The 25,356-nt window shown below is 40.4% G+C and overlaps 2 protein-coding genes across 2 annotated transcripts in view; one reads left to right on the forward strand and one right to left on the reverse strand.

Moving 5' to 3' along the window:
• LOC146642109 (sodium/potassium-transporting ATPase subunit alpha-1-like) overlaps window positions 1-25,356 on the forward strand; it is a 62,781-nt gene that overhangs the window by 5,272 nt on the left and 32,153 nt on the right. The gene's annotated exons all lie outside the window — the stretch shown is intronic.
• Window positions 15,632-17,268, reverse strand: LOC146642110 (uncharacterized). The gene is made up of 2 exons (XM_085399197.1): window positions 16,882-17,268; window positions 15,632-16,784 (listed from the first exon to the last, which is right to left on the reverse strand). The coding sequence occupies exons 1-2, from the start codon at window positions 17,209-17,211 to the stop codon at window positions 15,666-15,668; spliced, it is 1,449 nt and encodes a 482-aa protein (XP_085255323.1). The 5' UTR covers window positions 17,212-17,268; the 3' UTR covers window positions 15,632-15,665.

The raw sequence follows: 25,356 nt of genomic DNA on the forward strand, positions 1-25,356 counted from the left end.
CCTGACGTGAGTTTAAGGTTAAAAACAGCCATGCAGAAAATCAACATATTTAAGCCACACAGCTGTCACCTTTGACCTCCCTGAGCAGAACCATAGTAGAATTAATATCACAAAGTGGCAAAGCATCTCATTGCATCAAAATAAAATCCTCTATTAACAACATATTTCATTTCATTTCATTTATTTGTTTCAAACATGGTTCAACAGTATTCATTTCCTACATACAAATCCCCCTAGTCCACATTTAGATATAAATTTTCTAAAATAATAATAATCATAATAGTAATAAAATTGCCCATTTTTTAAATTATTAATTTAATAAAATTCTAAATGATCTAAAATAAAGATGATCTTTTAGGAAAAGTCTTGTTTTACCAACACTGCACTAAAAAGAAGCATCGCTCAGTTTACAGTTTCCAATCACTGTCTCATTGCTGTAACTTGTGTCGCTGAAGTCTTATTAAGAGGGGTGATGTTATTGGAAATCTGTGAAAACATTGTGGTCCCAGGATGAAACATTTATGGCCCCAGAGACCAGAGGGAGCGTGCTCAGACGCAAGTACAGGCCCAAGGACGGATCCTCATCCTTCTAATTTTGAACCTGCTGTGAAAAAGAAGAACAAACACATACTGAGAACGACTGAACTAATATAGAGACACGCAGAGCCAAAAGAAAGATCAAACATCTTTGTCAGGTGACCCCTGACATTTTGGCTCCTCCCTCTTCTCCATGCAACCAGCAAGCATGTTGGGAAAACCAACAAAGGATTCTGGGAAAGACAGTTGGGAGACTTTTTTCCCCCCTTTTTTCAATATAAACAACATCTGTGTATGTGTATGAGACAAAGAGAGGATTACATGTTTTTGAGCACTAGTTTTTATTGTTATTATTATTTGATTTTTTTTTTCTCCTGAGAATAATTTTAGCTCTGATTCAACATTGTCCCAGATTGTGGCGCACGTCATGGCACTGAAATCATTTTTATGCTGGGAAAAGAAGCTTTTCTGAAATGATTGATTTGGAAATGTAGTTTTCTTGTTTGGTGTTCCTGACAGTGTCCTTGGGGTAGAGCACTTACACTTGGCTGAGTTACACACACGCTCAGTGAAATCAAGCAATCGAGAGACTGATAGTGTGAATGCAATAAAATAATTGGTTTATTGGTTTATTCACTGGAGGCAAAAGTTATGAAAAAGGCTGGTGACAGCACTGGAGCTATTATTTATTTATTTTGGAAAATGATCCTTTATCCTGAGAATTTAGAAAGATTAATGCCTTTCTCATGTGAAAATCAGGATAATATTTGGGCATTAAGACTGGAGGCTGGTGAAAACAAGTAGTCAAAAGCACATAGTGCCTGTCCAAAAAACCCCTTACAGCATGCAACTACCCTGCAAACGTTATTACTGGACTCAGAAACGTTATCTCCTCTACCCTGTTTAGTTTTTGGCTAGGAGGAACTAATCATCTGGTGTCATACTATGTTCATTTTAATTACCCAGAATACTCCAAAAAGTTTGTGCCTCAGTGTTCAACACACATAGAGCCACTGAGAGTGGATTTAAGAAAGCAAACCAACTCAAAGCCATTATAAACCAGGACATTTGCACAGGTAGAGGACAGTCCTATGAAAGAGTCAAATGCACTTGGAGGTAATGTCTGTATGCAGATATTATTTTATTAGAACAAGAGTTAGTGCAGTTCTAATTAAGTTGAAAGTCAATATTTGGTGTAAGTAGTCTTCAGGAATAGTTCTCCAGGCTTCTTGAAGGACATTCAGAGCTCTTCTTTGGATGTTTCTGCCTTTTGTTCTGTTCTCTGTCAACATGATCCCACACTGCTTCAATAATGTTGATGTCCGGGCTCCGGGGAGGCCAATCCATGACTGATATGGTAAATGGCCTGCATTTGTATAGCGCTTTTCTAGTCCATAGGACCCCAAAGCGCTTTACACTACATTCAGTCATCCACCCATTCACACACACATTCACACACTGGCGATAGCAAGCTACATTGTAGCCACAGCTGCCCTGGGGCGCACTGACAGAGGCGAGGCTGCCGGACACAGGCGCCACCGGGCCCTCTGACCACCACCAGTAGGCAAACACGGGGTTAGTATCTTGCCCAAGGATATTTGGCATGCAGCCAGGATGCAGCCTGGGATCGAACCACCGACCTTCTGATTAGTGGCTGACCTGCTCTGCCACCTGAGCTACAGCCACACACAGTGCTCCACTGTGTGTGTTTTTCTATCCAGGTATGATTTTACTGCATTGGCAGTGTGCTTGGGATCAATAACATGATGAAAAATAAAGCTGTTACCAATCAGGTGCTTTCCAGTTAGTATTACATGGTGCATCATAATCCGATGGTACTTTTTCTGCATTTAGAAATCTATCAGTTTTAACAAGGTCTGCAACACTGACTGGAATACAGATCAAACCATGATAGAGCCTCCTCCGTGTTCCAGTTATAGAACAGTCTGTCCAGCTTCTACCTCTAACCAACTCCGGGGCGATCGTGGCTCAAGAATTGGCAGTTCGTCCTGTAATCGGAAAGTTGCCGATTCGAGCCCCGGCTCAGACAGTCTCGGTCGTTGTGTCCTTGGGCAAGACACTTCACCTACTGGTGATGGCCAGAGGGGTCGATGGCGAGATATGGCAGCCTTGCTTCTGTCAGTCTGCCCCAGGGCAGCTGTGGCTACAACTGTAGCTGCCTCCACCAGTGTGTGAGAGTGAATGAATAGCGCTATATAAATGCAATCCATTATTATTAACCAGCACTTCTCACATTCCTGTCCACAAACCTGAGCATCAAGCAGAATTTTCCTTTCCCACGTTTTGGCCTGCAGTGGTTAAGTTTGTCTTAAAAGTAAAAGATCATCTTGTTATATTATTACATTTTCCTGAGTCTGATTTGTAGAGGAGTTGTGTTTGAAAATCCCATTTGTTGTCTTGTTTACATTTAATCAAAAAGGACTCTTGAGAGTTCATATCTCACAGCTACATCATAGGCGTAACTCTGAAGTGCAGGTAAACTCAGACTTGTATTTTGTGTTCTGCTTCATAGAGCTGGTACAGTCCAATCCTGGATTTGGCTCCGTATTGTGTTTACTTTAATAATGATGGTCAGATGTTGCATCGGATACATATTACATTACTTTTTGGGATCAGAAGCAGATGTGGAGAACATTCACACAATCCCTGCTTAAGGCAGAAAAGTACAGCACTGTGCTCTCTTCCCACCTTGCAAACTGTGTGGATGAGCCAGTTTTCAAGTTTGCAGTATTCACTCACCGGCCAATTTGTTAGGTACACCTCGCTAATGCTGGGTTAAACCTCCTAAAGTCTTCAGAGCTCTCTGAATTTGTCATGTCACAGATTCAACAAGGTGCTGGACGCACTCCTCTGAGATTTTTATCCATGTTGACATGACATCATCACACAGTTGATGCAGATTTGATGTGAATCTCCTGTTCCACCCAATCTCCTGTTTCTGTTCCTCCCAAAGGTGCTTTATTGGATTGAGATCTGGTGACTGTGGAGGTCATTTGAGTTCAGTGAACTCATTGTCATGTTTTAGAAACCAGTTTGAGATGACTGAGATGGTACATTGTGGTCATAAAGGGACGGACACGGTCAGCAACTAAACTCAGTTAGGTTCAGCTGCTGCCAAGGACTAGAAGTGTGCCAAGAAAAACATTTTTTAAATGGTTTTTTTTTCAGTTCATTAGCTCTAAAAAAGAGCATTTGGGTTATTAAAATCTCCAGAGTAAAAGTGGAATAAATGTAGTCAAGTTTATATAATTTCTAATCTATGCACATTTGGCATAACCAGTAAAATTTAGTTAAAAGGATTTTCCAAATTTTGCTGACTTTCCAAAATAAGGTTTACAGCTTGTAGCAGATATTTGGAATATATATATCTAACTTCATTAATGGGTCCATCCATGGTGCCATCTGACTCTCCCCACTGGTGCACTGAAACAAATAACATTATGCAAACAGTAAGAAGAAAGAAAATGTTCATCCATCCATCCATCCATCCATTTTCATCCGCTTTGTCCGGGGCCGGGTCGCGGGGGCAGCAGCCTAAGCAAAGAGGCCCAGACCTCCCTCTCCCCAGCCACCTCCTCCAGCTTATCCGGGGGAATACCAAGGCGTTCCCAGGCCAGCCAAGAGATATAATCTCTCCAGCGTGTCCTGGGTCTGCCCCGGGGCCTCCTCCCGGTGGGACATGCCTGGAACACCTCACCCAGGAGGCGCCCAGGGGGCATCCTTGTCAGATGCCCGAACCACCTCAGCTGGCTCCTTTCGATGTGGAGCAGCAGCTGCTCTACTCTGAGCCCCTGTTGAAAGAAAAGAAAATGTTCAGTGTCTTTATATTCAATATTTATATTATAAAATTATTTAGATTTATATGCATCTCTTTGGTTTGCATCATTGTAGTAATCCTCTCTTCCATCCGTATGTTGCAGTACATTTTACACTCATGACAGTCTGCTGATGTTGGGTTTTTCACTTCTGAGGGTAATGTGAGGTGTTACTTGTAGAAGTCAGCCACCCTGAGTGCAGCAGAGTGATTTTACTGGAGTCAAATAATGTACAAAAAATGACTTTAAGGGCAGATGTGGATGCAAATTTCATATGATGACCCATATGATGACATGTGATGACACACACATCCAAGATGACTCTTGGATGTTATAACAGATGTGAGAGGAGCAGTACATGCCGTCGCACCTCTAGGTTGCAGGCAGCCATCTGCTACAGTATATTATAGAACCTAAAAAAGGAAAAGCTAAAGCTACCCGGATGTCAGAGCCAGCTATAAACCACTGGCCTTGGTATGAGCAACATATCAAAGCAGTTTGGAGACAAAGGGATGGATGTTATCAAATGAACTTATCCAAATAGATGAAAAGGACTTAACTTTATATTGTAAGTTATATGTTTTTTATTTATTGCAGTTTTGGGGAAGTTAAACTGATTCCTTTCATTATGACAAAAAAAATTTATATTGAAGAAAAGCAAAGTTTTTGTTTGTATATGCTGTCCACTGAAGCTCTTACAAAGAAAATCTAAATCAACAAAAATGACTTCCAATTATTGCTAATCAATAATAATTTATCTTGTTTTTCTGTTTAATGAGCAGTGGCAATTCATCTGTGGGCAAAAGATATATCACCAGCAAGTGGAAGAGGTCAGTAGAGGGAGCAGAAAGCGTCGCAGTTAGGATCCTCTCACACCTAATTATTAATGTATTTTTTTTTTACTTTGTTTGGCATCAGATTAGTACAGTGGCACTGTGAAGCAAAACACTACAACAAACAAAAAGTAGCAAAACAGGAAAAACAAAAAAAGGGTGTTTTTTCTCTGTAGAAATATTATATGACATTTTTTTGTATTTGCTGAATAGACAGATCTCCCGAATTTTAGTACATCTGTTACACCTATTGATGTCACGAGCGTGTACAAAACTTTGGTAGTGTAACTAAATTTTCTGGTTCCAGTGGTGTGAAAAAAACATTTCACTCCACTCTAAATTAAAACACACACATACACAAACTTGTTTAGATGGAAGAAGCTTCTCAGTTTAATAGGCTGACAGTCAGACACACTGATATAGATGAGGGTTATTTAAAGCACACATCCTGATGCTTGAGCTACAGTTACCATGACAACCTGTTTGTGTGAGCATGTGTATGCACGAGTCCTCCACATGAACCCTTCTAACTTACTTTCTTTTCTGAAAAGGATGCTGATCAGACTAAAAACTGCTTCTTGGGTCTCACTAATTCACTTGTTGCTGTTCTGCTGCTCTCATTAGGAAAAATAGACACAGGACAAGCTTTCTACTATTAACCTTTTCTTGTTTGTGAACTTTGTTTAATGAACTTTTGCCGGCTTGTGTTGATGCCCCACACTGAGAATATCTTGCAGTGGGGTTAGTCTAGCCATTCATAAATGTTCGCTATTGTTTTAGTGTGGAAGGGGACATTCTGGCGACCATGCATAACTTTAACTAAAGGTTTCTATTTAGTTATGAATGGCTATAAATTTAAACATTTGCTATGTGGATTGTTTACTCTGCAACAGACGAGCAACCTTTCCAAGGTTAACCCCACCTTTCACCCTGTGGTAGCTGCTATAGGCTCCAGCCCCCCCACAACCCTGTATTTGGATAAGAAGAAGGAGGGATTGGATGGATGGCGTTAAGAGACTTTTTTAGGTCGTTGTTGGTGCATGGTGGTGCTGTGGTGGTTCTGCATATTCTCCTCATGCCTTTGTGGCTTCTCTCTGGCTTCCTCCCACATTCCAAAGACTTGGGTTAGGTTAACTGCTGATTTTAAATTGGTTGTAGGTTTGAGCATGAATCTGGCTTTCTGTGTTAGTCCTGTGACAGACTGGTGACATGCCTCTCTTGCCCTGTGAGACACCCACAACACTAAAAATATACAAGTTTGTCTAGTATGATCACCTGTCAGTCACATGAGCGTGTTTCACTCAAACCTGTAGAGAAAGTCATGTACTTCACATAGCTGCACATCCTCTACACCAGGGGTCCCCAATCCCAGTCCACGAGGGCCGGTGTCCCTGCAGGTTTTTGATCTCATCCTGGATCAACACACCTGAATCACATGATTAGTTCATTACCAAGCCTCTGGAGAACTTGAAGACATGTTGAGGAGGTAATTTACCCATTTAAATCAGCTGCGATGGATGAAGGACACATCTAAAACCTGCAGGGACACCGGCCCTCGTGGACTGGGATTGGGGACCCCTGCTCTACACCTTTGTACACTTTTGATGTTGTACATTCAGGAAACGTACAATGACCTCTTTTACACTTGTACCTACTTAGCTCAACTCGACTCGATTGTACTTAACCCTTTTTTTAATTCGGTTTCAACAGTTTTCCACTACAATTGATTACCATCTCACTGTCACGATCTTGGGTCTTTTGACCCAGTGTTTTGAGTTAAAATAAATAAATAAATATATATATATATATATATATATATATATATATATATATATATATATATATTGATGTTTATGTTTTTTAATTATGCCTAGGTTGCTATTATAGTTCATTGTGATTCCCCGTGTGTCTTCAACCCCTGTGTTTAAGTCTCCCTTGTCCTTCATGTGTTTCATGCCTGCGTCTCATTATGTTTCCTGTTTTATTTTGAAGAGGTGTCAAATACTGAGCTTCAGTAAAGATTCAATTTGGAGTTATTTAAATTTCCTATCACCTTAAATCTGCACTCAAAGACAAGTATCTTTGACAGTGTATATATAGTATATATATATATTGTATAGTGTATATTATGTATAAGAGACAAATATTGTTATTTTAATATGTTGGCATTACTAAATTTGGCTCAATGCTTACATATATGTGTAAAAACAAAATGTACGAGCTGTGAAAACTGTTTCTGATAGAATGAAGAGTAGACTTATATATTAAATATTCCTTTATTGGGTGAGAAAATCATACCAAGTCATACAAAACAGATATCAGAGCCTTAAACAGGCTGACTTCTGCTAAATGGGTCAAACTGGGCAGATAGTATACAAACACATAACATCCTTATAGAATATGATGTAACACTATAGATCAACTTACCTCAGAATATATAAAGCATATAAACAATTACAACAATATGATGCAACAAGCACAGCAGTACTACTAATCCAAAATACTCAAAGCTTCATAGAACTGAAACAAACATGGCAGCATCACTGACTTTCAGCCTGTTCTGTTTGTGGATATTATCCATAAAATCATCACATTCTCAGTAAGATTAAGGTCAGCTATTGAACCGTGTATATTATAAAGTAAAGATTTTAAAACCAAGTTGATGCTGAGAGTACTCACATCACTAATGTCACATAACTTTGCCGACATGTGGCCAACAGTAATGTTTTAATGTTCTTCATTATTAAACATTTGCACATAAATATGTGACATAATATTCAGTGCTTACTTTTAAAGGTTTACTCTTCAGCCGCTTCACTTCAGCCGTTCGCCTTTTTATCCTCCTGAGGCAGCATTTGTAGGCCGATTACATCACAGCAACGCGACGAAGGCTGTCCAAATTCGTAGACTCCTTCAAATGCGGCCAACAAATGCATCTTTCATTTCACCAGATTTGAAGGATGGGTCAGGTATATCCTTCGTGGCTCACCATATCCCAGAACACGGCCCAGCCAATTCCAACAATAGCGACAGTTACTTTGTTTTAATATTAATCGTATTACTTTTTCTGGGTCACAAAATAAACTTTTAAGACATTTTCAGGCGAGAATGTAGCTGTGTAAACTTTAAATATCTGCTCGGTTTATCAAGACATCACATATTTGTAAAAGTGCTACGACATTTTCAGAGACATCTGTTATCCAGCAGCTCGATAGCTAGCCGGGAGCTTGAGGGTCACTAGAGCTGCTGAGAACGGCAAACTCCCGGCACATCGTTTTCAAAGCCCCCATTACTCAGATTAAACATGATATATAAGTCACTTAGATAACTTAAAAATGTTATTGTTTGGCTTTTTTCAGTGTTTTATTTGTTCATGAGTTAATCGGTTTGGCTGAGATTACAGCTGAACAAACGTCGAATGGAAAACTGATTAAACAGAAGTGTGATCAAGAATTTACGCCAGTGTCCTGTTATATTTTAGATAGCAAGGAGCAGACAGCTGAGTTTATGAAACTCCACTGAGACAGGTGGTGATGCAAATCTGAAGGCAAGACTGTCCAATTTCACCACAGCCGCTCAATTCCAGCCTACCCAGCCTTCGGAGGACCCGGCCCACGTAGGCCACAAAGGCCGGGTCCTCAGGAGGATACAGCCTATGAATCTGGACACAGCTTCAATGTGCACGGGGTCGTTATAGCAACATGGCTAAAAGTCCAGTGACTTGTTTGTATGCCACAAACACAACAATGGAGGACGTTGAGGTGGCTGCATACCTACTGCTCGGTCTATGACATCTTGTCAGACTCAGGAACCATGTTGCCAGGTTTCAGAAATTGTGCATATGATTGTTGTTAAGGAGTCACTCTCATGACTCAAAGAGTGACACCACTGACAGGCCAATCGGGGGCATGCAGTCTGCTGACATCACATTTTCAGGTTGATTCAGATCGCTTTGAACCCAGGCCGAGCAGGTACTAAAAAAGTACCTGGTACCAGGTTCTACTACCTAATGTAAAATCCTAAAAACCAAGTCGGGTCAAGCAGAGCCGAGTAGGTACTAGTAGAAGCGAGACAAATGTGATATGACTCAGTCTTTGAGTGCAGAAGTGTAAAGACTTAGAGAGTGCGTCCCATCCCAGAGTCCTACTGCAAGAAACTTATAAATAATTGGAAGATGCTGCCCACAGATTCTGTCCATTATGATATTATTCCCATGGAAATGACCCAACCTCTGCAAACGGTGCTATGTAAAAATCAGCTGCTAAACCTGTTAAAATGTGGGCTGGTTCTTCAAATAACAAGTGGCTCTGTACCAGCACTGTGTTGATGACAAAGAGTGAGTAGACTGGTAGGGAGTGTTTTTTGTTTTAAATGAAACATTTCATAGGGGACCTAATTACTATGATAACTAAAGTAGTCCAGTCTTTTATCAGAATACCAAGAAATGTGATGCTGTTTTTCACCCAATCCTGTGTTTGCTAGAGGGATATCTCAAATATCTGCCAGTGCATAGATGGCCTTGGTACACCAAGCCAAAGAACAATTGATTTGCTACTGGTGTTTCAGATTGAGATCTGGGATTTCTGCCATCAGATGAAGTTTTAGCCTTACCTGCAAACCTTACAAAAGAAATCTGTGCATGCACTTGCAGTGGCAGGAAGACAGAGTCTGGATGTTTTCTGTTAGTAGAACAAATGAAGAGTTTTGGTCTTTTTTCTGCAGTGAAAATGCACAATTGGAATTACATAACGGTCGCTAGTTGTCTTTAAAAAAAAACAACAACTAGTACATTGCTTACATTTTCTTTTCTAGTCTTTTGATTTCAAACTTTCTCATCTTGCTACTTGTCTTGTGCACCGTTTCATCAAAGTTGGCCCACTTCTCCAAAAACTTCCCAGCGAGGAGAGATAATGATGGCAGAACTCTGGCTGCCTCTAGGCAATGGTGTGCAACCATATACACATACACACACTGGGTGCCAAAACCACACATGGCATATTTGCTCTTAACAACCCTTCAGGGAAAACACACACACACACGCATGATGAGGTAAACTGATGCAATCTAACTGAAAGTGTCGATTCAGCAGAAAAAAATGCACTGACAAGAAATAAAGTATCATCCACCGTTTCCATGTTTCCACAGCGTGTGTGAGATAGCAGATAGGAACTGGTGATAGTTTTCCGCTGCCATCACACTACTTCCATAAACATTTTTCGTCAGTCTTGCTGTCTGATTGCCATGGTAACCTCTACACCTGTCATGTGCAGACACACACACACCAACACGGTCACAGCCCCAAATTAGTTCAAGCCTTCCTGGTCGAAAAACAGCACATGTCGGTGATTTTCTCCTCGAGCAGCAGCTTTCGCTCTTTTTAGACTTTCACAAACATCCTGTTTTCTTCGTGTAATTATGACAATTTCCGAATTGTAAATGCACACCTAAATTTTGTCACTGCGAGGAAGAAACACACCCACAAAGCTAATTATAGCATGTGTGAGGACATCTTGTCCTCTGATCTCACCCCCTCTTAAAAATTATAAACAGCAGCTGTTGGTGATGAGCCTCCTGCATACTTATCTCCACTGCACGAGTCATTCAGGGAGTTTAATGTACTTCATGTTCTCAGAGAAACCTTAGATCTAAATGCAAAGGCAGAATAATTATTGCCTGTCATGGTTTACTTTAAACTGGCTTTCCCTTTGTTTGATTCGATGAAATGAACCTGAAAATGTTTTCTTACATTTGAAACTATGAATGGAGAGAGAGGTGTGGCTGTGACACAGTGATGAATGAAGTCATAAGGGAGGCTGAATGAAGTACTCTTCCTGATTGAACCTTTGCTAAGCTACATTAAATATCTTAAGCCCACAGTTCCAAAAGAAGTAGATTAAATAATGACAGGCACAAAATCCTTCTTTTAAGTTTTACAGTAATGATAAGTATACAGGATTAGTTCGTGCTCTAGTTTAAGCTCATTCATGCGTACTCCCTCTGAGTATTTGCTATGTGACTTGAAAGCGGCGTATAGCAGGGGCTAAGCGGTTAGCATTTTAAAAGAGCAGTTGTTTCGCTGGGTAGATGCAGTAACGTGATCTCTGGTTTGGATTTCTGATGTTGTGCTTCATCAGGGGACATTGTTATGCAATTATTGTGCTGTTGAATTTAGCCATGTTAGCACTGTAATGCTGTTTTTTCTTTCTCTAAAATTACAATAATATTTTCTTAAAAAGAATATTTTTACAAATTTTAACATTTATTTTCATGCAATCTAATCTGATGCTTTATTTATTCAGAAATGTATTTATAAACCTGCACAGGTTTTTATGTTTTTTTCTTCAGTGTGAAGCACATTGAGTTTACATTTAATAAAAATTGCCATTGCAAAACAGACTCAACAATTAACAATTTATAGATAGAAATATGCTTTCAGTCTTTAATGAAACTGGAATGCATTTCATTAACCATGTGCAAAAATAGACACGTAACATTTGCATCTACTCTCCTCTCTTTTTCCATTCGAATTACTTTCTATTAAAAGCTTCATTCTATCTTTGTGTTTATTTTATGTTAAACTCTGACTTCATTATTTTTGACAAGTGCAGCATAGCTCAGTAAACAGTAGTTTATTTTTTCATGTAGCATTTAGCTGCACTGAATACTAACAAAAGAACTGTATACGTTAATCTGTTTTTACATATAGCCTACAACAAAATTCCCTGCTAGTCCAGTATTATATAAGTGCAGCTCTGTGTTTGGTGTTTGACTGTGAAAAAAAAAAGCAAAAAAGTTGTTCAACACTGGGGATAAAATTCACAAAAATAATTGGAGAAAAGAACAAAAGAAATCACATAAAATAAATAGACAAAATAGTCATAATAATCTTTTTAATATCTCGCATGATGTTTGCATGCCTTAATCTTACATTTTACATAATTTAAATCTCATCATACACTATAAACAGATCCCTAAACCCTCCTCTGTGCATCTATAAACCTTCTGCACTAGTACTTAACATTTGATACTTTATTCATACCTGATGACGCATAAGTCAGTATTTTTCTACTTGAATTTATTTAGTTGTCAGCTGTCTCTATTTTTGCCATTATTTTTCTCAGGTTATTATTAATATATGAATGAGGCGGCCTTTTTTATATGTTTACATGAGATTACAGTAGATTGTTACGTAACCCCTTGCACGTGCTCGTTAAAGTGAAGCAGCCTGGTGATTCATTGCACACATGGATAACTAAATGGCAGAAAGTCAGAGCAGGGAATGAAGTGTTACGTAACATGAATCAAGCACACACATGTGTATGATCAAGTAAACTGGGCGAAAAAATCCATCATTCATTCACTGAAGATTTGGCATGTTCGTGTGTGTATGATTTGGTGTATTAGTGTGCGATCACGCGAGCACATCCAACTCTGACTGGCAGATTGCTTGCAGTGAAATGTGTGCGTGTGTGCGTGTGTGTGTTTGAGTGCTTCATTCACAAGAGCACGCGATAGAGTGACAGGCAGACAGACAGATGGGAGGAGGGCTGCAGAGACAGTAGGGAGGGAAAAATCAATACATAATTTCAAAACAAGTTCACTTTTTCATCATATTTAACTGATACTCTGATGCGGTATGGATTAATGCGTGACACGGATCTATTCCTCATTAAACTCAAAGAGCCAGTAATAATAAAAAAGGGTTGAAAATTTCTGCAAATCCTGCCCTGATCGACTGAATGAGCTCACAACAAATTTGCCTTTTTCTAGAACAGTACTGCAGTCACATGTATAAGCTTCTTTTTCATATTCGAGGCTGATAAAATACATTGACGTACTCTCATCAGCCACTCTAATATCTACACTTTCCTACCGCTACTGTCAGAGCTGCTTTAAATCTTCATGGCACAGATTCAACAAGGTGCTGGAAAACTTCCTCAGAGACTTTGATCCATGTTGACATAACAGCATCACAGTTGGTGCAGAATTTTTCATCTTGAAAACTGCAGCAGACCAGGCATCATTTTTACGGTCTGTTTTTTCCAGTTTTGGTGAGCCTGTGTGGAATGTAGTCTGTGGTGTTTCGTTTTATAGCCCATCTGCTTCAAGGCAGGATGTGTTCTGCATTCAGAGATGCTCTTCTGCATCCTTGGTTGTAAAAAGTGGGTGTTTCAGTTACTCAGTTACTGCTAAATTCTTATCAGATGTTTGGCCCCTCTCTCCTGCCATCAACCCCCCCCCCCCCCCCTCCCCTCCCCCCAACACACACACACACACACACACACACTTTGGGAACCACTGCTCTAGAGGGAGGGAAAATCCCAGCAGATCCAGAAGTTTGAATTCTCAAACCAGCCCCTCCAACAACACCAACAACCATACCAAGTTCAAAGTCACTTAAATCACCTTTCTTCCCATTCTAAACTTCAGGAGGTTGTCTTGACCTAGCTAAATGTCACAGCAGTGTCACACCAATGTGACTGGTTGATAATGAGTAGCTGAAAAGGTATATATATAAAAGGATTATATACCTATAAAGGTATATAAAAGGAAAAAAATCATCAAGGCTCAGCTTATCTCAGTGATCACAAAATACACAGAGGATGCCACACCTGAGTTTCAGTTACCAATTAACGTTAGTATATTTAAACTAAAGGTGGGGAGGCCTGGCAACAAAGAAACAAAAAGGTGTAAGGTGAAATTCCACACAATGGGCCGCAGGACCCACAACTTCCTTCCTGAGAATAATGAGCTCAGAAAACAAAAATAACCAATAAAGCTTTCAACCTGGAAGGAAAGGAAAAAAAATCTTTACAAGGAAGCAGGGAAACGAGAGTGCGGCAGAAATGAAGAAAAGGGTGGGTAGCAGTTACAGTCACTGTTATTAAGTGAGAGAAATACAATGTTAGCGAATGACTCCGATAACCACACAAGCAAATGGATCGATCTATGTGTTTCAATCTTCAGATGAATCCCATGATTGTGCCGAAAAGTTTGACCACATGGTACATAAAAGAAGATTAAAGCACAGCAGATGATTATTTAATCAGAGTTAATGATTTATTAACTTTACTATATAAGTTAGTAATAGATTAACTTCCTTAAATCCACACATTGGTAGATGGAATAGAAACAAAGTGAACAGAAAGTTAAACAGTGTGATGACAGATGCTGGTGACATTTTGTTCTTTTGTAATCTCACCATCATGTCCCTAATCCCAGATACACTCAAACTGCTTTAAAGTTGCTGTGAAAACTCATTGTACTGACTCTATTGTCTAGCTTCATATTTACACCTGTCATCTTGCCGTGTCATTACTCACATGGTGAGTGCGTACCTGTTCCCCAACAGGAATCTCTCGTCCTTTGGGAGTGTGGTACAGTGTCATGCTCCTCTCCGAATGCTAATTTGTGCATGAATATGTGCATGATTGATAGAATGATAAGTGGAATAACCAGAAGTGTGTGTATGTGTGTGTGTCTGGTTGTAGTGGGCTGTCCTTCCTCGGCCCTCCCCACCACAGTAAATCCAGCTCTCTGGCTCTAACATCATTAAGAGGCTAAGACCAGTCCCCGGGGGCCCAGAGAGAAATCCACGTTCCTCAGTGTGTGCATGCATTATGTGCATTCTGCTTTTTTGTTCTCTGTCCTAATTCAAATTCATGCCCATGCTGTTTCTTACGTGTGGCCTGTGAAATGATCCAGCAGAGCAGTAAGTGAAGTGGAAATCTGAAATTCAGTTGCAGCAGAAACTGAAATCTGAAATAATTTTACTTTGCATCCAAGTCCATATTGTTCCCTTGAGGCTCACGTTGTCAATCCATTTTAATTCCTGTGTGTATGCGTGTGTCCAAGAAATCCATCTGCTCTCCCCTTGTTAAGATCAGCCTCAGAGGGACCCTTGAGCACAAATCCTCCCCTTCTTGCGCTTATTTACCAGACGTAAATGAAGGGAGAAACATCAGCTTCAGTATGCGAGTCCATCTCATGTCTTACAGTCTGTATATTTTTTCGTTATTACATTTGTAAAAAAAAAAAAAATCACAAAAAAACACTGAAAACAAGTTGATTTCTAAAACACCTCTGATGTATAGTGATTGTCCAGTTATAGCTTAGCAACACTAGATTTACTAAACCTGCGCAAATTTGCGTAACTTCCCTAAACCCAACACCTACTAGAATTACTGGCTTTTTTATTTTCTGGTGCAAGTCCTGAGGTGTTAATCACCCCTGCTGAGAGTTTCACAGGTCGTCAGCTCGTTTCTCCTCCAGCTTTTGTTGTGCAAACCACCCATTATCCTTGAGGCCTGGCACATTTGCATTTGCTCACTCAGAGTTGCTCAGATCCAAGCCAAGCCAAACCTCTGTGTTACAACCTTCAGAAATTCCTGCCATATCGATACAAAAGACACACATTCACAATATATGGGTACACAAGTCTGTTTTATTTCAAAGTGTTTCAAACTTTACAGCATTTGCAGACCCAGTGTTCATCATCCCTGCATTTGGCACAGGTGAATTTCTGACATGTTGCACAGGTAAACCTGCTGCGATTCCTGTTGCAGCTCTCTTGCACCTGGCACTGCGTTGTCTTTCCAGACACTGGCACAGTAGCTGCAGCAGCTTCAGCAGCCTGTGCTAATATTTCCTTGTGCTGCATGAATCGGCAACGAAGTTCCTGAGCTAGAAGACTCAGAAACAATCTTCTTTTGCCTGTCCACCCTGTACATGCCTTGTACAAAATGTAGGCATTCCCCGCCGCCAGGTCCAGCATATTGTAGAAAACTGCTACTGGCCACCTGCGTGTTGCTGCTCTTATGGAATACATCCGCGCAAGTTGAGGAAGTTCACGCCGGACTTTATTCACCGTGCCCAGTAACGTTGTTTTGTGCTGCAGCAGTCTGTGCGACAGTGACAGTGAAGTAAAGAAATTGTCCGTTGTGACGTTTCTCCCATCATCCAAAAACGGCTCCATCAGTTTCATGACCATGTTCTCTGCCAGCCTCTGTCCCTTCTGACGACTGGGGTCCTTTCCCAAGTAAGGAGATGCACTGCAGACATATTTGGTGTCCAAGTCTGTGGCCATCCAGAACTTGATCCCAAATTTGTCTGGCTTTGTTGCGTTATACTGTGTGAATGGACAACGAACCTTGGTAGGGAACAGCTGTTCATCTATGGTCATGTGTTCTCCTGGAGTGAAACTCTTAGCACAGTTCTCGTTGAAGCGTGTCCAGATGTCAGAGATCGCCGCAAATTTGTCTGTTTTCACCCGTTCTGCCCGCGTGTCCTTGTCATCAAATCGAAGGTGTTGCATAATTGAAATGAATCTATCTCGGGGCATTGTCTCTTTGATTACTGGCACCAGAAATCTTTCTGACCAGCAATCCACAATGGCACCAACGGGACACATGATTGCTCTTACAAACAGGATTGAAATGAATGCCATCAGTTCATGAACTGACAAATTCCAGTCCGGCTCTGTTCTGTGGGCTTGATGTACCGTACACTCTCTGATGGTGTGCAGCATTCCCACGTCTAACAGGCAAAGGAAGCTTTGGAGCACACTTGTAATTTTACGCTGTCGGAAGATAAACAAATAGAGAATGGTAAATTTACATGAACCTCACTCTAAATGGGTTTATATAAATATCATATGTAATATGACAATGACAAACCTTAGCAGACTCTGTGGGTCCAGCTTGTGCAGTGAAGCACGAGCGATTTGCTCCTGCACTGGGTATTCCATTGTTCTCCTCTACCCACAAATTGCCGTCTTTTGCCGTGTGGCTCAGACAGGGCTTCCCAGTACCACGGGGCCTCTTCCGTGGAGGCATGTTGGGTTCTTGTTCCGTCTCCTTTTCAGATTCTTCTGAGGAGGTATCAGTGGCCTGCTGGACAAATGAAACCTCTCCTCCATCAGAATCTGCTTCGTCCATTTCCTGAAGCAAGGCCCAAGCCTGTTGCGCGGAGAGGTTCTTCCTGCGTGGCAGTGATACGGAGGCCATCCTGATGTGCGTTCTCAGAAATGCGTAGAAGAAATGATTCTCCCTCCTGGCCGGTCTGCTTTTATGCACAGCACTGTGCTGTAGTCAAGTAATGCCACTCCTACACATATACAAATCTCTCCTGGTTGGGGGAGGGTGTTTTGCACAACAAAAGCAGGAGAACAATAGAGCTGAAGGCCTGTGAAAATCTCAGCGGGGTGCTAGCACTAGAATTACTGAGCCTTTTTTCCTGCTGTAAGTCCGTACTACTACATTTACTAACCCTGCGCAAATTTGCGTAAATTCCCTGAACCTAACACCTCCTAGCACCCTGCTTAGAGGCCTTCAGCTCCATTGTAGGGTTGTAACACAGATTTTTCTCTTGCCTTGGATCTGAGCTACTCTGAGTGAACAAATGCAAATGTTCCAGGCCTCAAAGATAATGGGTGGTTTGCACAACAAAAACAGGAGGAGAATCGAGCTGATGACCTGTGAAAATTTCAGCAGGGGACTTCCACCAGAAAATAAAAAAGTCAGTTATTCTAGGAGGTCTTACCGGTAGGTTCAGGGGATTTACGCAAATTTGCGCAGGTTTAATAAATCTAGTAGTAGGGACTTGCACCAGGAATAAAAAGGCTCAGTAATTCTAGTGTTAGCAAGCCTAACTAGGTACAGCAAACCCGTAACTCTTCAGATTTTCCACATGTGCAGTTTTTGTGAATGGGGGACAAGTTTGATCCTCAACATTTCATGCGGTTGAAGGATTCTTGGTTTGGTTTTTCTTTCCAGAACTAAACGTATGTGCAAAAAGTATATATACATCTCTGTAATGTGAGCAAGTGTGAGCACCGCTATAAAAGCAGAAGTTTAACACAATTCCAAGGTGAAAAGACATCATCTGTGATCTTAGAAAAGCAATTGCTTCTGCCTATCTAGGAAGGGTTTGGCTATAAGGCCAAAGACTATCAATCTATAGCGAGAAAGACTGTTTACAAGTGGAAAACTTGGTGGCCATGATCAGACTGTGCAATTCTTAGAGAAACTGCAAAAGATGCAAGAGCTACATCTGAGACTCTACAGGCCTCAGTTAGCATGTTAAAGCGCTTAACAGTATAATTAGAAAAAGACTGAATAAATATGGGTTGTTTGGAAGAATTGGAGAAAGCCTCCTGCTCTAAGAAAGAAATGGCAGCAAAGCTTAAATTTGCAAAGCTGCATCTGAGCAAACCACAAGACTTTGGAAACAATGTCCTTTGAACAGATGAGACTAAAGTGGAAATGTTTGGCCATAATGCACAGCACCATGTATGGCGAAACCCAAATATAACATACCAACACAGTGGAGGAGGAATGATGATTAGGCCTTGTTTAAAGCCAGGGGACCTTAGCACCTTGAGTCACCACGAGCTCCTCTGTATACCAAAGTATTCTAGAGTCAAATGTGAGCCTAACAGCTAAGGCACAGCAGCAAATCTATAGCAGAATGACTGAAAAAGAAAAGAATCAAGGTGTTGTAATGAACCAATCAAAATCCAGACCTCAGCCTTAGTGAAATGCTGTGGTGTTCAACCTTAAGAGAGCTGTGCATAAAAAATTACTGCAAACCTCAATGAATTCCTCTGCAATGATATGAGCGACTGATAAAGACATACAGAAAACAGTGAATTCACATTACTGCTGCTAAAAGTGGCTCTACAAGCTACTAAATCATGGGATGGACTAAACAGTGAACATGGGGGTCCCATGGAAACCTTCTTTTTCCCATAACTGTAGCTACAGAAGCAGTATGCCTTATCTTTTACATCTAAAGTTCACAGTGAGTAAAAACCTGAACTGTGAACACTTCTGGGGCAAACCGACCTCAGAGGTAATTGTCATCTTACTTGCTAAAATTGCTGTACTGTCAGGTCAGGATATTCCTCAAGTTTACTGTGCTGAAGCTGAGCTGTAAGAACAGAAACTTCTGGTCAGCAAATGCCAGCTCAAACTTGGATTTAACCACTCTGTGTTCAGATACCTGGAGTTTGCACACTGTTTCAGTCTCTTATTTAAAGCTTTTTGATGCAGCTCACCATGCCAACACTGCACACCTCCTGCTGTCTTCACAAAGTCAGAATTTTTATTTTGTTTCCCTTTATCTCACTCGCACAACCATGCTAGAGTTACGGACAGTACACCTCAACTATTATGCATGAGACCTTGTTGCTAGGCAACACTGGCCTATGTCAGAATGTCTTTACATGCAAGATCAGACTGTGCTTTTTTTTTTAAGTAGTATTTTTGCAAAAGTTTTGCAGACCAGTTCGATTGGTGGTTTATCAGAACAGGCATGTGAAGGTGGAGATGAGGATATCTCTGTGTGTGTGTGTGTGTGTGTGTGTGTGCGTGTGTGTGTGTGTGTGTGTGTGTGTGTGTGTGTGTGTGTGTGTGTGTGTGTGTGTGTGTGTGTATTAATCTTGCTTGCTGGTCATGCACTCTGTTTTAGTATTTTTTCTTTTGCTGCCAAAATTAACCCCACAAACTTTAACATTTCGCTTTTATTAATTCCCCCGATTTACTTTAAATTTGTTTTAAGTATTTCTCACATTCATATCTCACTTACTTTGTTTTTCTTTGCTTTGTCTTTGTTTTGTGTTTTTTATACAGATTTTTTAAAGCTTCCAGTGTGGATATTGTGGAATTTTAACCATTTAAATACTGATCATTATTGTAAGGTAATTTAAAGAGTATACGTTTTTTTATAGAGAAGAAAAACAGAGAGAGATACGTGTGTGTGTGTGTGTGTGTGTGTGTGTGTGTGTGTGTGTGTGTGTGTGTGTGTGTGTGTGTGTGTGTGTGTGTGTGTGTGTGTGTGTGTGTGTGTGTGTGACTCATTGTACATTACATAATTTTGAAGCTGAAGGAAGTGACAGGTGGGGCGGGACAATGTGGTGTTTATATTTTGAACAGTGAAAACTGTCCATCTAATCCTCATGTTACAGTTTTTCTCAGTCGCTTTGGTGCGTTTCTCAGATCAGAATTGAAATTCTCATAACTATTAGTTCAACCTCCACAACACTCAGTCATTTGTGCACATCATAGTAGCAATTTCTCCTCTCTCTGAACAAACTGCAAATGATTTTGGACATGAATCAGTTGCTTCCATACATTTCCCTGCTGCTTTCTGACATTTCCATTTGCTTATGTCATGTCAGTCAAAAGTAATCATACCTATGGATGCTGAATAGTCATTCCCAATAAAACTAATAGTCATACATCCATTGCTTAGGTCATCACACACAAAATTGTTGAACTAGTTATCACATGCCAAATATTGGCCATCTGTCAAGCAAATCCTATACCTTTCTGTATCATTTTTCCTGGAAATGTCTCCGAAATTGAACAATTGATCTCAGGTGAATTACAGCTGTCACTCATGAGGAGGCTCTACCAAATTGGTGATTTTATGTTTACATGTATTCTACAGTGAACAAGTGACTGTAGCATATTTTTCTTTTGCACAATTCTGTAGGATTACAAACACTTCTACACAATGGAAATGTGAGACGTACGTATTCAGTGTCTCAGTTACTCCCAAGACTCCCATAACATCTACAGTGACTTTACTGCACATTTCAGATGGCTGTACAGGTAGGCCATAGTGCTGTCGTCAGCATTTTCAGGTGTCACCAATTGTTTTTGCAATGGGAAACACTGAAATTATAAACTGTCATAGTGGAAACATGACAATGCCATTTGACTATCTTGTTCATAAAGATGGTGTCAAGACTTTTCATTTTGATGGCACTGACAGTTTCATTGACATGGATACTTGCTTTTGAGGTATGGATAATCAATTCTGTGCATGTGACGTGCTTTTGCAGGCTATCCACTAGGTTTTGCAGTTTGCACTAATTGTTTTGGGAAATGCACTAACTGCTGTGCAAATGTTAATGGTGTTCTGAGAAACGCACCAAAGCGACTGAGAAAAACTGTAAGCTTCAGAGCTGAACTCGAAGCACCGCATGTCCTCACATTTGGATGTTACGCCCTAGAATAAAACAACACTATGTGACACGATCAAGGCTTTAAACCTGCAGCATCAAAATTATTAAATCTAAATATACTGTTAAACACGTTTAACGTTACTAAAAAGAAACATTTCTTTTATAAAATGCTTTTTAAATGTGTGTATATATAGAGATAGATAGATAGATAGATAGATAGATAGATAGATAGATAGATAGATAGATAGATAGATAGATAGATAGATAGATAGATAGATAGATAGATAGATAGATAGATAGATAGATAGATATTTTATACTGTATATTTTTAAAGCTTGAAACAAATACAGGTCACAATGGATTTTTTAAAATGTTGACAGGGATGTCCTGAGCGAAGCTGACTTTGATCTTAAGTTGGTGGCTGTGGCTACAATGTAGCTTGCCATCACCAGTGTGTGAATGTAGTGTAAAGCACTTTGGGGTTCATAGGGACTAAGTAAAGCGCTATACAAATACAGGCCATTTACCATTTTAAAATTAGGTTCTGGTAGTCCATTACTCCTACTGTCATGTAATTTTAAACTATAAAGTTTTCATTAATTCACAGAAAATGTCCTTTCCCCCCCCGTGGACTCACTGTAAGAAAAAGAAAATCTGACACCCCTGATATAAAAGAACAAATGATCTCAAATAATATAAGCAAACCACAAGGCGACTGCTGTTGTGATTTCACACTATATTAAAAAAAATTATTTGAATTGAACTTGAACATGAAATCTAACAAAGCCATCACATTCAAATGAATGCGGTTTATAGTGGTTGAGAAATTATCAGATTACCTTTCTGCAAAACACAAAAGAACTGCAATCACTGAAATATTGTTCAGGTTGACTGCAGTGAGCAGTAATCGAGGAGGAAGCAGGTGCTTGATTCTTGGCTCTGACTCTTCTGTGCTGCATGTTTTCCATGAACCTCCGGCCAATCTGTGCACGAAGTAAAACTTGCAACAGCAATTATCTCCAGGAGTTCTTGGCAAAAACGAAGGTTTTTGTAGGATACTATCTGTTTAGGGATGTGCATTTATATGTATATATATGCATATAGTGCTGCAGAACTGTATAACAGTATAAATGTTTGGTGAAAATAATACTTGGTCATGCTGACTCACGCGAAAGGTCACTTTTCACAAGAAAATGTAAATTATTTTAAACAGTACCTATTATGCTCATTTCCAGCTCTATTTTGTTTGGGGGGAGATCCACTAGAGTAGCTTTGCATCCATCACTGTTCAAAATTATCTTGACTTATGTTTTACAAGGCCTCACTTGATCCTCTGTGGCGGAACAAGGTTTTTAACCTTCTTTTAAAGGCACCTTGCCATGGAAGCCAACTTTCCTTTGATTGGCTGGGTTTGAACATCAAGTGGGTGGGGCTTCTGTGCTATGTCCCTGAGATGACCGTAGTGAGAACATCCGGACTCTACGTGCCCTTTAAGTGTTTTAATGCTTCATTTCACCTGATGATTTTGCCATTGATTCATTTTATCATTGCTACAGGTTTTAGGATTAACACACATGTTAAATGAGGGTGAAAACTGGCCTCTTGTATGCCATACATTAGTCTGGTAAGGTGATAATAATCATTTCATTTTATGTTCTGCAAAGGTAATCAATGTCTGTAACTGAAAAAACAGAATCTTAACCTAAAATAAACCTACTTTAACCTAAAATTCATCTGCCCTTGACCTGCAGTTTGCTACATTAAGATTTAAATAGATGGAAGTCCTGTGAATAATATACCGTAGCAAAGTACCATCCGGCTGTAGTTAGGTCAGTGGGGGATTAGTCCAGTGGGAGGTGGTGTTGCTTTGGATTGGAGTGGGCGTGCTCAGTTTCTCTTTCTCAGTGACCATTTAGCTATCGGTAAGCATTTCACGGCGCTTGTATAAATATTCATGTTGTCACGTGTGGGTGACTGGAAGAGCTGGACAGATTTACGTTTGTTTTCATCAAATTTTATCAGTCACGGGCCCTCCGTCCCCCATCCCCCTCGCTCATCACCCTCTCTCTCTATTCTTCTTTCTATTCCCGTTACTCTGCGGTCCACTGTTAACACAGGTCTCGTTGTGTGTGTGTGTGTGTGTGTGTGTGTGTGTGTGTGTGTGTGTGTGGTGTACCCTGGTAGTTTTCCATGAGGGAAGGTTGTGAGGGCCCCAGGGGAAAGTCTTTACAGAGGGGAGGAGTCAGCATAGGAATTCTGTGCGTGTGTGTGTGTGTGTGTGTGAGAGAGAGCGAGAGAGAGAGAGAGAGGGGGGGGGGGGGGGGGGTAAAGTGATTATGATAATGAAGAGGAATGGGTGATGTGGGGGAAGTTACAGGTGTATGCACGTGTGTGTGTGTGTGTGTGTGTGTGTGTGTGTGTGTGTGTGTGTGTGTGAATGAACTCCTACTAAGAAATAACTAGCAGGAGAGTGAAAAAAAAGAAAACTCTAGAGTACAAAGGGCATCTTGAGTGTGTGTCCTTCTCGTGTGCAGTGTCAGGAACTGAGATGGTATTGTACAAAAGGTGAATAGAAGCTGGATAGGAGAGACTAAGAAAATGGAAGACAGATAAGAGCTTGAAGGAGAGTGAACTCAAGACAGAAAAAGTGGGGAAATGAAGACAAGGAAATCCTTTGTTGTGATATGCCTGTGTCCTTTCCAAGGACAAGATGACATTCCAGTACCATCATGTGACAAGTCTCCTCCTCTCTTGTCTGTTCGGCTCCTCCTTTCCGACGTTATCGTGTCCCTCCCCTGACATTTTCCTCTGCTCTTAGCTTCTCCCAGCAAGTTGCCTTTCTTTGTCCACTGTGGTGAAGGAGAGGTTAATGAGAAGGTGAGAGACTTTTAAGTGTATAAGGCCGATTCCAGAAAGGTTGTGAGGCTGTGTAAAATACAAATAAAAACTGAATTTAATGATTTTAAAAAATGTTGTGAACCCACATTTTTATTCACATCAGAACATAGAAAACGTGTCATTTTAAGAAAAGAAAAAAGGTCATTTTGAATTTTATGGGAGCAATCTCCAAAAAAGTTAGGACCGGACCATGCTTGCCACTTTGATATGTTATTCTAGCTGCTTAACAGTCCTGGATCTACTTTCTTGTATTTTTCATTTCATGAATGAGTTCAGTTAGTGGTGAATCAGCCTGCACTTTCTACTATCAAGTCATGCTGTTGTAATAGATGCAGGATTCAATTTAGCATTGTCTTGCTGAAATGTGCAAGCCCTTCCCTGAAAAAGACTTTGAATGGAAACATGCGTTGCTCTAAAACCTGGATATACCATCATCGCAGAGGGTGACTTTCCAGATGTGCAATCTGACAATTCCATAGACATTAATAGCCCTTTTCCACTAGAACCTACTTGGGTGGCTTGGCACGGCTCAACTTGGTTTTTAGGTTATTCTGTTAGGTGAAAAACCATAAAACCCCGGCCGGGGTTCCAAGCAATCTGAGGCAATCCAAAAATGTGACGTCAACATACTGCATGCCATCGATTCGCTAGTCAGTGGCATCACTCGGTGAGTCATCCTCTATAAAAATCAAAACCGCCATTTTTGAAACCTAGAAACCAGGAAAATGGCCACACAAAAGACAACACTGTGTTCCCCGAGTCTGATAAAAAGCCAAAGACCAAGCAGCAGGTATACCATCGCCTTGACGTCCTCCATCGTTATGGTGTTCGTGTCACTTATATATGACATCTTGGGACTTTTTGCCACGTTGCTATAACAACCCTACGCACATTAGGTGGTACTCGATTGTAACAGAAAACGACCCAAACCGAGTCGAGTTGAGCTGAGTAGGTACTTGTGGAAAATGGCTATAAAGCTGTCTCATACCAGCACCAATTCAGACTTTTGATAACTGATGACAGATTTACTCATTTTAATTTTTTGACCACAGAAGTTTTCTACTTTGCCTGTGTTCATTTTAAACTAACCTTTGCCACGGAGAAGATGGTGACATTTCTGGTTATGATCCTCCACCCATTTTTCTTTATTCCTTACTTCTAAAAAACTTTGCTAATTAACCAAATTAGATAAAAGTGTTCCTCCAGCTGTTTCGGTTTACGTCCCTCTACTTTGTCCTTCTACCAACATATTGAGATGTGTTGCTGCCATCACGTTTTTAGA

This window comes from Rhamphochromis longiceps, linkage group LG23 (assembly GCF_057381845.1).
Source record: "Rhamphochromis longiceps isolate RC_006_pf linkage group LG23, R_longiceps_female_GT1.1, whole genome shotgun sequence".
Lineage (NCBI taxonomy): Eukaryota > Metazoa > Chordata > Actinopteri > Cichliformes > Cichlidae > Rhamphochromis > Rhamphochromis longiceps.